The 13497-nt window shown below is 42.2% G+C and overlaps 1 protein-coding gene across 1 annotated transcript in view; it reads left to right on the forward strand.

Annotated features, from left to right (window-relative positions):
- Positions 1 to 10812, forward strand: part of FREM1 (FRAS1 related extracellular matrix 1) — a 73958-nt gene extending 63146 nt beyond the window's left edge. Inside the window, exons 30-36 of the mRNA XM_079959912.1 lie at positions 1092 to 1321; positions 2741 to 2788; positions 3455 to 3610; positions 4030 to 4158; positions 5598 to 5713; positions 7032 to 7117; positions 9427 to 10812. Of these exons, the coding sequence (XP_079816038.1) occupies positions 1092 to 1321; positions 2741 to 2788; positions 3455 to 3610; positions 4030 to 4158; positions 5598 to 5713; positions 7032 to 7117; positions 9427 to 9626 (965 nt within the window). The 3' untranslated portion in view covers positions 9627 to 10812. The remainder of the gene's footprint in view (positions 1 to 1091; positions 1322 to 2740; positions 2789 to 3454; positions 3611 to 4029; positions 4159 to 5597; positions 5714 to 7031; positions 7118 to 9426) is intronic.
- Positions 10813 to 13497: the final 2685 nt, after the last annotated feature.

The raw sequence follows: 13497 nt of genomic DNA on the forward strand, positions 1-13497 counted from the left end.
GATGCTATGCCCTAAAAAGCAGCCTTGACTATATGTAAACCCAGGTATTGCAGGTTCAGTTAGAAGAGAGAGTGTGGTGTCATGTTTAAAGGTACTTGGACTAAGACAGGGCTGGGGAACATCTGGTCCATGAGCCAAAATCACCAGGACAAGGCAGATAAGAAGAAGAAGTTGTTTACTATTTGTACCCCACCCATCTGACTGGGTTGCCTCAGCCACTCTGGGAGGCTTCTAACAAATATAAAAGCATAATAAAACATCAAACATTAAAAAACTTCCCTCTACAGGGCTGCTTTCAGATGTCTATGGAATGTCATATAATTATTGATCTCTTTGACATCTGATGGGAGGGCGTTCCATAGAGTAGGTGCCACTACTGAGAAGGGCCTCTGCCTGGTTTCCTGTAGCCTCACTTCTCACAATGAGGGAACCACCAGAAGGCCCTCAGAGCTGGACCTCAGTGTCTGGGCTGAACAATGAGGGTGGAGATGCTCCTTCAGGTATACAGGGCCAAGACCATTTCAAAGGGCTTTAAAGGTCAGCACCAAGACATTGAATTGTGCTCAAAAACATACTGGGAGCCAGTGTACTGGGAGATCTTGGTTCAACTTCCTGCTGAGGCCATGGAGCTCACTGGATGACCTTGGATACATCAGAACTCTGAGCCTGACTTACCTCATAGGGTTTTCTAAGGATAAAATGGGGAGGGCAACCCCTAAGCAATTGATGTGCACAGTGGCCTTGCAGATGCCTGGCTCAAACAACGTCAAGTACACTCTGATGGAGAAGAATAAGTGGCCTTTGCTCCACCATGGAAACCTCATTCTGGTCTATGTGCATATGCAATTTAAGAAACAAAGGATGTTGTTGTTGCTTAAAAATATCTTCCTTAGAACTTCTAAAATGCCTTTTAAGTTGGCAGATAAAGTTCAGAAACAAGGACTAGTTAAGAAAAGAAAAACAACAAATCAACATCAGATGAAAAATCATCTTACTCCTAATGACAAGCTGTTTCATCGCCCACATCAATGTGACCAGCTATCTGTTTTATATAAAAAGAACTGACCATCTGCCATCTTGTTTGCTTTCAGGTCAGTGCAGCTCATTCCACTCCTCAAGCCAAAACATTCACAACTTATGGATGAAAGGAACATTGCTTCCAGGCCCCTCTTCATCTTCCAGGCATGGCACTGTTCATTTGGAAGGGATCCCATTGCCCGCTTCCAAAGAGATGGTAGTGCAGAGAAGGGACAAATTACCAGAATTCAACTCGGTGAATCTTGGAAGGAGCCGGCTAAGAGCCCTTGGAAATGGCAAAATAGTAAGGATTGCTTCTCAAACAGTGGGAGGATACAATTATTCCAAAGTTGGGGTGTCTGTGTGTATGTACTTCTGTATGAATATCTCACATGATTTAATGATTCGTTTTGAACTGAGCACTGATTAGGTTGGCAACAGTCAGAGACGACAGTCAAGAACAGCAAAGGTTTTGTGACTAGGACACTCTTGGCCTTTGTGTACCCATTTATTTTGTCTTGCTATGGGTCAAACAGATGTTGCTGAAGTAGGGTTTTTTAAAAAAAGAATGGCAAAGTCTGAAAAACCGAAGATGTCAGTGCAATTGACATGCACATCATATGACATGATGCTTCTGCCATGTCACCTTCATGTCTTTAGGAAATTTAAAGTCTTGTTGTGGGAAGAAAGAAGCTAGTGAGCAAAATCCATTCTAGATAAGGCTCTCTTCAAATTTTCTATGCAGATGTTTCCTGGGGTTTGGGGATCTACATAATGGCCACCTGGGGTCCAAATTTTTCCCCAACCTGGCATTGCATGGGAATTCTAAGAAATTTTGAAATCAGATGTGAAAATCAGTGCAGAATTTTGAAAGGTTCAGTCTGTCACCTTGATTCAAAGTGGCAACCTCGAATTGAGTTTGGCAACAATATATTGAGGGGCATCCAACCTATGGGGGCCAGACAGACAGACAAATCACTTTCAAAACTACAGTATATAGTAGATGTGTGGATTATTAAAAGCCTGCCTATGCAATGAGAAATTGCTCCCAAGTGATAACAGATTATAAAACTAACCAAATTAGAGACAGGATGTTTAAGTGTTATGGAATTGTAAGAATCACTATCATCACCACCCCTGCTTTTGGAATTTGGAATGTTCCCTAGGACAGATTGGTTAATACCCAAACGAGGTTGAGTTTCTTACGTCTTACTTAACCTTTTACTTAACCTGGATGTGTTTGTTCTACAGGTATTTCTCTAGAGGGCTGCAAATAGTTGTGGCACAATTTGCCCTTCTTAGCTCAATAGGGAGCTATATGGGTAGAAGTTCTACTGTAGAACCTCCTGTGATCTATGGACTGGCTGGGTACCCTATCCCACCCCTCTTCCTTTTTGCATTATGTGAGGTAGATGAATTATTAGTTAGCCTTAGATAAATGATAGATGATGATAGATAGATGATAGATGATAGATAGATAGATAGATAGATAGATAGATAGATAGATAGATAGATAGATATAGATAGATAGATGATAGATGATAGATAGATAGATGATAGATAGATAGATAGATAGATAGATAGATAGATAGATAGATAGATAGATGATATAGACACTCAGGTTGTCACCTCCACTCCCGCCATCTCACTAAAGTACAAAAAATTGTATTTTGCTTTCTTTATTAAGAAATGCTGTGAACATTGGATCTTCTTTTCCTTCCAGGTTCGTCCTTCTTTCACTTTTAGAAATGGCACTGGTGTCTTTTTTAAAGTAAGAACATGATTTTGCAGCAACATAAACCTTTAATCCTTCTTTTGTTATAGCTTACCTGTATATACAACCTGATTAGTGATAGTAACTGAGTTTTTAAAGTTATATTCCATTTTAAAGTCATATTCCATTTTACCCTTTTTCCTTTTGGACTAAAATTGCACATGATGGTAATGTTTTTAAAGAGGCTCTGCCACTAATCATGTCTGAGACAAGATGGAGGTGAGAAGTGCAGCCCAGGTTTAGCTCCTTTAAGAGCAAACATGATATATTAGAAGGGCAGTTATTTTCTCTCTCCCCCCCCCCCCAGCTCCTATATCCAAACAACCCTTCCTTTTCCTGTGAAAAGTGAATATAGCTGACAGAAAAATGATGTCATGGTAGACCACCAGGGTGAGGAGTTTAGCAACTCCATTTGCATGCTCTTCTTAAAATTGGGCCCTCACTCCATTTTATACATGATTTGGGGCAAACCAGTTTAAAGATGTGGTCAAACTGTTGTCATGTGTAATTTGAGCCTTAAAGATAGCTTGTATTTAAAAACTCTCTTTTTAGTTCTGTGACAAAGACAGCTTTGGAGCTGACTAGTGAGGAATTATCCTTTCTCTCTATCTGTTTTTGTTGTTTGTTTGTTTGTTTGTTGTTTGGTCATTCTTTCTCATCAAGTACCATGGGATGGCAGTGCTCAAAGTGGAGGATGACAACCCATTGCCTAACAAAAACAAAATGGCAGCCACGTCAGTAATTAACCAAAGAGAACCAAGGAAAAATATGGCTCCCCTCAAGAAAATGGAAGTTCCGCAAGCGGACTCTAGCATTCCGGTATCTTCTATTCCCTGTTTGTTTATGCACAGTATTCTGAAAAAGTTAAAAACCCAAAAGATGAATATTTAAAGCAACATTAAACATATATAATGTGTATGTGTGTGTATCTTCTGAAAACAAATTGTTCAGCTTAAGAAAACAGTAAAAGCAATAAAGTTGTGGAGACTATTCCAAGGATGTTCCTGAAAGACCTGAATCACAAATCTTCATTGATTTATTCAGGGATATCATATTTGAGATTGTACAAACATCCATCAGCAAAAATCTGTCCAGCACAATGTTTTTAAAAAGCTATGAAGAACATTAGCATTAGAAATGCAAGAGACTGGCTTGCAGTGCTGGAGACAGAGACTAAAAATAAAAATAATAATTGATTGTTTTGTCTTTTTTTTGCCAAAAATCCATTTTTCTTTCAGGTCCAGAGCCTTTCCTTTCCAAACAGATGCACGCCAGATTTGAAAGGTCTCTTGCATTTTGAAGGAATTACTCAGAAGATGTTTCAGTGTGATGGTCATTCCTGGACTCTGTGGAGTAATGCAGACCAGGTAGAAATCTGCTGGACGAATGTTTATTTTCAAAAAATAAATAAAAGGAAAATAAAATAAATAAAACACAAACTTTAAATTTGTCTCAAAATAGCCAGTTTTCAGCAAATCAAAAGCAGGATTGTAGAAGCAGACAGACATATATAAACTGATTTAATGGATCTGTTTGGTCATGTTTCCCTTGTCCCTCTCATGTACTAGGGCTGCAAGCGCACCATACATTTAAAGCACACAACCCCCACATAAAGACCCCTGACAACTGTAGTTTGTTAATGGTCCTGGGAATTGTAGCTCTGTGGTGGGTAAACTACAGTTCCCAAGATTCTTTGGGTGAATAAATGCTTGCCCAGCCTCAGTCTTGCTGTCGCCTACCTCACCCAAGTCCCATCCTGACAGCAGTTTCAGGAGGGCAATTTCATGGCTCTACCCCATGCGACGGTCACCTCCAGACTTGATTATTGTAACTCACTCTACATGGGGCTGCCCTTGAGACTGACCCAGAAACTCCAGCGAGTGTAGAATGCCACGGCGAGACTCCTTACGGGGTCCTTGCTGCTGGATCACATTCACCTGGTGCTATACCAGCTGCACTGGCTCCCGGTGGAGTACAGGATCAGGTTTAAGGTGCTGGTTTTAACCTTTAGAGCCCTATACGGCCTAGGACCCTTGTACCTATGGGACCGCCTCTCCTGGTATGTCCCACAGAGGACCTTACGGTCCTCAAACAAAAACATCTTAGGGGTCCCAGGCCGCAGGGAGGTTAGGCTGGCCTCAACTAGAGCCAGGGCTTTTTCGGCTGTGGCCCTGATCTGGTGGAACGCTCTGTCACAAGAGACTAGGGCCCTGCAGGACTTGACATCTTTCCGCAGGGCCTGCAAGACAGAGCTGTTCCACCAGGCCTTTGGCCAAGGCACAGTCTGACCCCCTCCTTTGGTAATCCTCACAGAACTCTAGCCCAATGGTTGACATTAATTTGATTTTGAATTGATTTTAGAATGCTGTGTTACTTTTATTGTTGTTAGCCACTCTGAGCCCGGCTTCGGCTGGGGAGGGCAGGATATAAATATAATAATAATAATAATAATAATAATAATAATAATAATTATTATTATTATTATTATTATTATCTCTAGGGTCACTGCTGCAGCATTCAAGAATATATTTCAGGGGGTTGGACTAGATGACCCTTGGTGTCCTTTTCAACTCTATGATTCTGTTGTTGTTACTTGGGAAAGCAAGCAGTGGTGCAGGACAGAGGGGCTCATGGCAAAAGCCGGAGGTGATTGAACCCTCCAGCTGATATCCAAATGCCATTGAGGGAACAGCCAGGGCCCAGATTTTCTGAATTCTCTGAGCTAGCTCAGCTTCCAAAGGACACTTCTTTCAGAAGGTGGGAACATGGAAGGAAATAATACTGAAATGAAACCATCTAATTCTAGGGTGTTAATGTGATTACCTGCCCTCCCGGTTGGACCCATCATGATGGAAGCTGCTACATCCTGATCAGCGATCCAAAAGTTACGTGGACCATAGCTGCCCGGGATTGCAGGGAACAGTAAGGAGCTCTTAAATATGTGTTCCCTGCTGTTTAATGTCGCATCCAGTGTGTTACTGTAGAAATTATACTCTTGCCAGTAAAAGTTAATACCAAAGTTAGATGTGTTTTTGCAAAGGTTTAGGGAGGATGTGAGGGATTTCAGTGTAGAGCGTAGGTGGTTAAACCCCTATTCCAAAGTTCTCTTTGCAATTTGTTTGATCAAAGCCATTACATCTTAAGCATAGTTTCACACCCACCCACCCACACACACCCACACACACCCTTTGTTTAACAAAATGTAGATACCGGTACCTCTGGATTGTAAATAGAACCTTATACAGTGGTACCTCAGGTTACAGACGCTTCAGGTTATAGACTCCGCTAACCCAGAAACAGTACCTCGGGTTAAGAACTTTGCTTCAGGATGCAGTGGCGTAGCGTGGGTTGTCAGCACCCGGGGCAAGGCAAGTAATTTGCGCCCCCTAAACCGTGGATTTGCGCCCCCTAACCCATGGATTTGCGGCCCCTAACCCTAACCCCCAGATGTTGCGCCCGGTGCGGCCGGCCCCCTCTGCACCCCCCACGCTACGTCACTGTCAGGATGAGAAAAGAAATCGTGCGGCGGCAACAGGAGGCCCTATTAGCTAAAGTGGTACCTCAGGTTAAGAACAGTTTCAGGTTAAGAACGGACCTCCGGAACAAATTAAGTTCTTAACCCAAGGCACCACTGTAACATGTACATCACAGCTTGTCTCACAATACAGTGGAAGCTTGATTTTCAAACATAATCCATTCCGGAAGATCATTCGACTTCCAAAATGTTCGAAAACCAAAGCAGGCATTTCCGGAAGCATTTACATCCAGAAAACCCAATACGGAAGCCGCGTGGCACGTTCTGCTTCCGAAGAGCATTCAAAAACTGAAGCAGTTACTTCCGGGTTTTCGGCATTTGAAAGCCGAAACATTCGACTTCTGAGATGTCTGAAAACCGAGGTACCACTGTGTGTATCTTTTCTCAGCATGCTTTCCCAATATTTCCCCCCCCCCCCAAAAAAGGGTTTTAGTGACTCTCAGTTTTGACGTTCATTATCCATAAGCTTGTTGAGATATAGTAACTGTACATCGCCCCTTTATCGGCAAAACGGATGCTTCTTCTGGATAGCTCAGTTGGTTAGAGTGTGGCGCAGATAATGCCAGGGTTGCAGGATCGATCCCCATATGGGACAGCTGAATATTCCTGCATTGCAGGGGGTTGGGTTAGATGATCCTCAGGGTCCCAACTCTACAAGTCTATAATTCTGAGTCTAAAAATCCCTCTCTCCTTTGCTGAGCTTAGGTACCATGGCAGTTTAGTAAGTGTGGCTTCTAAAACACACATGCAGTGGCTGTGGGACTTCAGTGGAAGAAGACCCTTCTGGACAGGTAGGTATACAGTGCAACAGACTGTCTACTCTTCAGCCTCTGGCCCACATTTCCCTCAAAATATATTGTAGCACCCTGCTTGTGGTTAACGCTTAGCTGGAATGAAATATTCAACGCAGCAATAGAGAAATTAAAATAATAATTTATTTGTCAGACAAATAAATATGAGGCACAGTGGTATATGGTTACCAAGCTCTGGCCTGGCCTCTTGCCATTCTGGCCAGCACTTATATTTCCTTAATCCAGCCCCCTTGCTCCTCCTGTGGCTGCCTCTGTCCAATCAGCCTGGTTGAAATTCCTATTGGCTGTTTGCTAGAACCAATCACAAAAGAAACACCCATTTCCTTTTGCCCTTTTATGGGACACAAAGAGCTATCTATAAATGACAAATAAGTAGTAATATATCTTACATGTGTCTCAACAAGGAATCTTAATTACCAGCTCACCTCTTGCCCTCCTTGCCCTATTGCCTTCCAAAACAGATGGTTAATCTTGAATTTTTATCTTAAACATATGTCAAGGATTTTGAGTTCACATCAACATTGAGAGATCTCCTTCATTTGAAGGTTTCTAAACAAAAGGCCTGACAACCATATATCAGGAGTGCTCGATGGCGTCTCCTGTCTGGCAGGAGGCTGGGCTGGTGGCTGACTTAATTTCAGGATAGTTACAACTCTTACAACTATATGAAATAAGAATCTAGCATTTCTTAAATCCTTTGCATAATTATATTTAAGCTAATATATTTAATACATAACATAGATAACCTTTTAAAAGGAAAAGAAATCTTAAAAGGATCTCAGTTTAAGAAAGAAACAGCTTTAGAAAAGACTTCCCAAAAATGCTCTCTTTCTGCCAGCCAGACCAGTTGCTTTTCAATTTGCTCTTGGCCTTTTTAATCTTAGGAAGAAGATATGGCTCATTTTACTATTTACCAACCCTTAATTTGTAGGGTCAGTGTAACCTTGGCTCTCAGCCTGTAATTCCCTTTTTACGACTTTGAGAATTGTTTTCTGCTATAAATCAGGGGGCCCCCTTGTCTAGGAGAAAAACATTTTGCCAAGGTTCTTAGGCAGCTGCTCTTCTGCCTCGCATGAACATTTGAAAATCTTTAAGCTCATTTTTAAGATACAACCTTGATTAAACATATAAGCTTTAATAAAAATGCAGGCTTATGATTAGATGCCTCAATATAACACCAAGGTTGACATTTTTTCCTCTCCTGGTCTTTAGGATGGTAATTTCCAAATACCATTCTTTCAAAACATTTCCCTGCTTAAATTATCTTTGCTGCTGTTGTGTAGAAGGTGAATTTCTGGTCTTCCAGGTTTCTGGCATTGAACTTCCAAGCTCACCAGCTCTGTCCTTGGAGCTCTTCAATGGTTTGGCCTTTCTCCCAGCCAGCTTCATTCTTCTGGAGCTTTTCCCTCCTGCCCTAAGAGCTCATGGCTCAGCTTCATATGGCTCAGGATCTAACAGGGAGCAGGCCTTAACCAGATGGCATCACAGCCCTGGCCAAGGGTCAGTAGCTGGAGCCAGTTGTTGTAGTTCCCTATTACAGGTACTAAATCTACACTTAAAGCAACTTTGCCTGTCCTATTTCCCCTGCTAGTTTTACGTTTTAAATTGGAGTTTGTTTTTACAAGAAAGCACCCCCAATGTATAACCCGTTCTTTGGATTTGCAAGCACACCATACGTTTGAAACACATTCAGATTACCCATCCACCAAGAATTCTGGGAACTGTCGTTTATCCCCTCACAAAGCTACAATTCCCATCACCTTTAACAAATGTCCGTTCCCAGGATTCTGTGAATGTGCTTTAAATGTATGGTATGCATACCCTTCTACAATTCTCTAATGAAAATAGGGACATCCTATTTAATAATAATAATAATACCCCACCCATCTGCTGGGTTGCCCCAGCCACTCTGGGTGACTTCCAACATATATAAACCATAATAAAGCGTTAAATATTTTTTAAACCTTGTTTTTATAAAGGGCTGCCTTCAGATGTCTTCTAAAGGTTGTATAGGTCCTTATCTGCTTAGCTTGGGGGTCTCATAACTGCCCACCCTCCAACATTTCTCCAGTGAATATAGGAGCATCCTAAGGAAAAGCAAGACATTACAGGTTCAATTCATAACGAGGACAGTTTTTGTAAATCTGGGACTGTCCCTGGAAAACAGGGACACTTCGAGGGTCTGGGTATGTATGCAGCCTAAGAATATTTGTGAGAGATTGGTCAAGTTGTTCTGAACACTTTGTCAATTATATGATGGTCAACTTGCACATCTGAATTTGTTACAGGCTTCAACGACAGAAGAAATCCAGGCCAGTTCAGATGGAACAATGGAGACCGTGTTGCTTTCACGAACTGGGTGAAAGAGCCGTCACGTCTTTCAAAGAAAGGAAAGAACTGTGTTTTAGTACAGCAGAGGGGGAAATGGCAAAGAAAGAACTGCAGGAAGGGCAAAGGACACAATTATATATGCTCTAGGAAACTGTAAAGACAGCTGATGCAAACCTCATCATGTATAAAAATAGCTATATTTATTTATAGCCAGGGGTGCTGAAAGGGCATGAAGGTAGGGAGTCAGGTGACCTATTTCTAATAGGTTTTTATACGAAGGGGTTAAAAAATGATAGGGGGAAATGTTACACTGTGACTGATCTCTTTCCAGGGTTTGTGGTATATTGAGTATGAATGAAGAACAAGCCTTGTTCGCCCCAGAGTTATTTTCTATCAAGTCTCTTCCAAGACATATAAAATATGAAACAGCTAGAGAAGTTGGCGGAGGTTGAGTTTTTTTATATTAAGCCATATGTTACTTGCCTTGTCGTTCCTGAACTTGGTACTCTACCCCTCACAACACTGCAATTGTTTGATTTTGAAAGGGAAAAAGCCATGGGCATAGCCAGGATTTTGGGGAGGGGGACAGAACCTCAGATTTGTATTGATTTTGATTAATTTCCCCCCCCTCTTGGCTATGCCCATGGAAACAGCCAGCATTCTGTTGGTCAAAGTTTATAAAAGATGCATGATAGTGGCTACAGAAATTTTGGAGCTTTAAGTAAAAAAAAAAAAAGAAATCAAAATTACTTCCCTTCCCCTTCAAACATTTTTATCGACACACAGAGAGAAAATATGGAAGTGGGAACATGGTGAACTCTTTCGAATGATGGTTTCGTGTTGCTATGTTATGGTAATATGCCCAAAGCTGTAATAATTCTGTGAGATTTTAAAAGTTTACATTATGATGGTAACCGAAACTAAAGTACACACAGCCACTCTTCTATTTCAAGTGGCACATGGTGACAACTCCAATGGTAAGCCAGCAATATCATTATAAGTAGGGACGCAGGTGGCGCTGTGGTCTAAACCACTGAGCCTCTTGGGCTTGCTGATCAGAAGGTCGGCAGTTCGAATCCCCGCAATGGGGTGAGCTCCTGTTGCTCTGTCCCAGCTCCTGCCCAACCTAGCAGTTCAAAAGCACACCAGTGCAAGTAGATAAATAGGTACTGCTGTGGCAGGAAGGTAAACGGCGTTTCCGTGCACTCTGGCTTCCGTCACAGTGTCCCGTTGTGCCAGAAGTGATTTAGTCATGCTGGCCACATGACCCAGAAAGCTGTCTGTGGACAAACACCAGCTCCCTCGGCCTGAAAGCAAGATGAGCGCCACAACCCCAGAGTCGCCTTTGATTGGACTTAACTGTCCAGGGGTCCTTTACCTTTAACTTGTTTACCTAACATTATAAGTGTGACCTGTCAGCCAAGATAATTGCAGCATTAAAGAATTCCTAGAGAAATTGTATTTTTTTAAAAATAATCAGTGATATGCTACTCTAAGTAAGAACATAAGAAAAGCTGTGGTAGATCAGGGCAGTAGCTCACCTAGTCCAACATTTTGTTAGCACAGCATTCTCCCCATCTGTAATTCCCAAATATGCTCTCCCTCTGTGGTAGTAAAGGCAGCCATCATTAGCTTTACCCTCTAGTTTGCCGACGTTTTTCAGAAGCCAAATGTCTGATGCAGGAAACTCCTGCAGCCAACTGGAAGCCACGCCTTGGTTTTCGGTTTGGGGAGTCGAATGGACTCCTGGAATGGATTAAGTTTGAGAACCAAGGTACCACTGTAGTCTTACTTTTCAAGTGTGGGCCGGGGAAACCTGTTTCTTCACGCTCTTTATTTTTCCTCTCTCTGAGCCATGTCAATAATGTGGACTGCAACAGAGAAGGGAATCGCCCCTGTAAGAAACACCAATTGAATTTGGAGGACAAAACCAGGGAAAACACCACCTCCCCAAGAGAGGTATGACATGTGTCAAACCCCTAAAGATGACATCATCCTGTTTAGTAGTAAGGACATTTTACCACGCATCAGCCAACCATGCGTTGTACGATGTGAAATAAAATGGTGATGTGTACAAGCAAGCCTTTAATATACAACATCTCAAAAAAGAATAATTTCCCAGATGGAATAATTTCCCAGACGGAAGCGAAAAATGCCATGTTAAACTTTGACATAAATAAACATGTAATAAGAGTCATAAAATTACATGTAATCATAAATTTTGTGCACAATTGTTTCTCCTCTTAAGACCGTTGAAAAGAAAAAATGTTATTATTAGATGTGCACATTCTTTCCTGACTGCTCAAGAAAATGTTGTTTATCAACAATGTGGTTTGGTTTTATTTAATAAAAGGTGCTAATCAACTTTTATACCCCTACACACAGCATGTGATATGTACCATAATTTACTGTATTACTTAGAGTGTTAATAAAAAAATGCTCTTATAAATGGATCTCGGCTATAGAGTTATAATCTTTCAACATTCCAGAGTACTGTAAATGCTGTTTTGATACAGAGTCCACTAAACCTATGAGGTGACAATCACTGGCAAATGTGCTGCTGGAAACTGCAGTATCCCTGTAAAGTGAGAGGGATGGACAATTTGCAATGGGGGAAGGTGCTTAATCCTTCCTCTACCAGTCATAACCCCCCAGCTGGGTTTTCCAGATGCATTATCACCTTGCCAAATGGACAAAGCAGCTTCATGGAAGTGGGGGGGGGGAGGTTGTAGGGAAAAAAGGAGGGCAGAAAAAGTGCTAAGTTGTTGTTTAGTCGTGTCAGACTCTTCATGACCCCATGGACCAGAGCATGCCAGGCACTCCTGTCTTCCACTGCCTCCAGCAGTTTGGTCAAACTCATGCTGGTAGCTTCCAAGAACACTGTCCAACCATCTTGTCCTCTGTCGTCCCCTTCTCCTTGTGCCCTCAATCTTTCCCAACATCAGGGTCTTATCCAGGGAGTCTTCTCTTCTCATGAGGTGGCCAAAGTACTGGAGCCTCAGCTTCACGATCTGTCCTTCCAGTGAGCACTCAGGGCTGATTTTCTTCAGAATGGATAGGTTTGATCTTCTTGCAGAGTCCATGGGACTCTCAAGAGTCTCCTCCAGCACCATAATTCAAAAGCTAAGAACCTTAACACCCTCTTTTCCATTGCAAAGCCCCTGCTACATTGCAGTGTAGAAGAAGCAAGTGGTGTGTTTTCAGCCCCTCTGTTTCCTACTCCTCTCCAGAGCATGCTCTCATGTTCATAGAATTGTAGAATTCTAGAGTTGGAAAGGACCATAAGGGTCATCCAGTCCAATCCCCTGCAATGCAGGAATACAAGTTTTAGACTACAACCTTTAACAATGCAATCCTCTGTGGGTTTATTCAGAAATAACTCCCACTGTGTGAAGAACACAGGCAGAGTTCTGCATGGATCAAGCCAAAGGCCCATCTAGTCCTGCCTTCTGTTCTCAACAGTGGACAAGTAGATGCCTTAATGGTAAGCTCACATGCAAAACCTGCGCACACCAGCACTCATCCTATTATTATTATTATTATTATTATTATTATTATTATTATTATTACCCTGCCCATCTGGCTGGGTTTCCCCAGCCACTCTGGGTGGCTCCCAACAGAATATTAATAATAATAAAGCGATAAAACATCAAACATTAAAAACTTTCCTAAACAGGGCTGCCTTCAGATGTCTTCTAAAAGTCCTTGACAGATGGGAGGGCATCCACAGGGCAGGTGCCACTACTGAGAAGGCCCTCTGCCTGGTTCCCTGTAACCTCGCTTCTTGCAGTGAGGGAACTGCCAGAAGGCCCTCAGAACTGGACCTCAGTGTCTGGGCTGAACAATGGGGGGTGGAGATGCTCCTTCAGATATACTGGGCCGAGGCTGTTTAGAGCTTTAAGGGGCAGCACCAGCACTTTGAATTGTGCTTGGAAACATACTGGGAGCCAATGTAGGTCTTTCAGGACCAGTGTTATGTGGTCTCGGCAGCTGCTCCCAGTCACCAGTCTAGCTGCCACATTCTGGAT

The sequence above is a fragment of the Podarcis cretensis genome, assembly GCF_951804945.1.
Source record: "Podarcis cretensis genome assembly, chromosome: 17".
In the NCBI taxonomy this organism is placed as follows: Eukaryota; Metazoa; Chordata; class Lepidosauria; order Squamata; family Lacertidae; genus Podarcis; species Podarcis cretensis.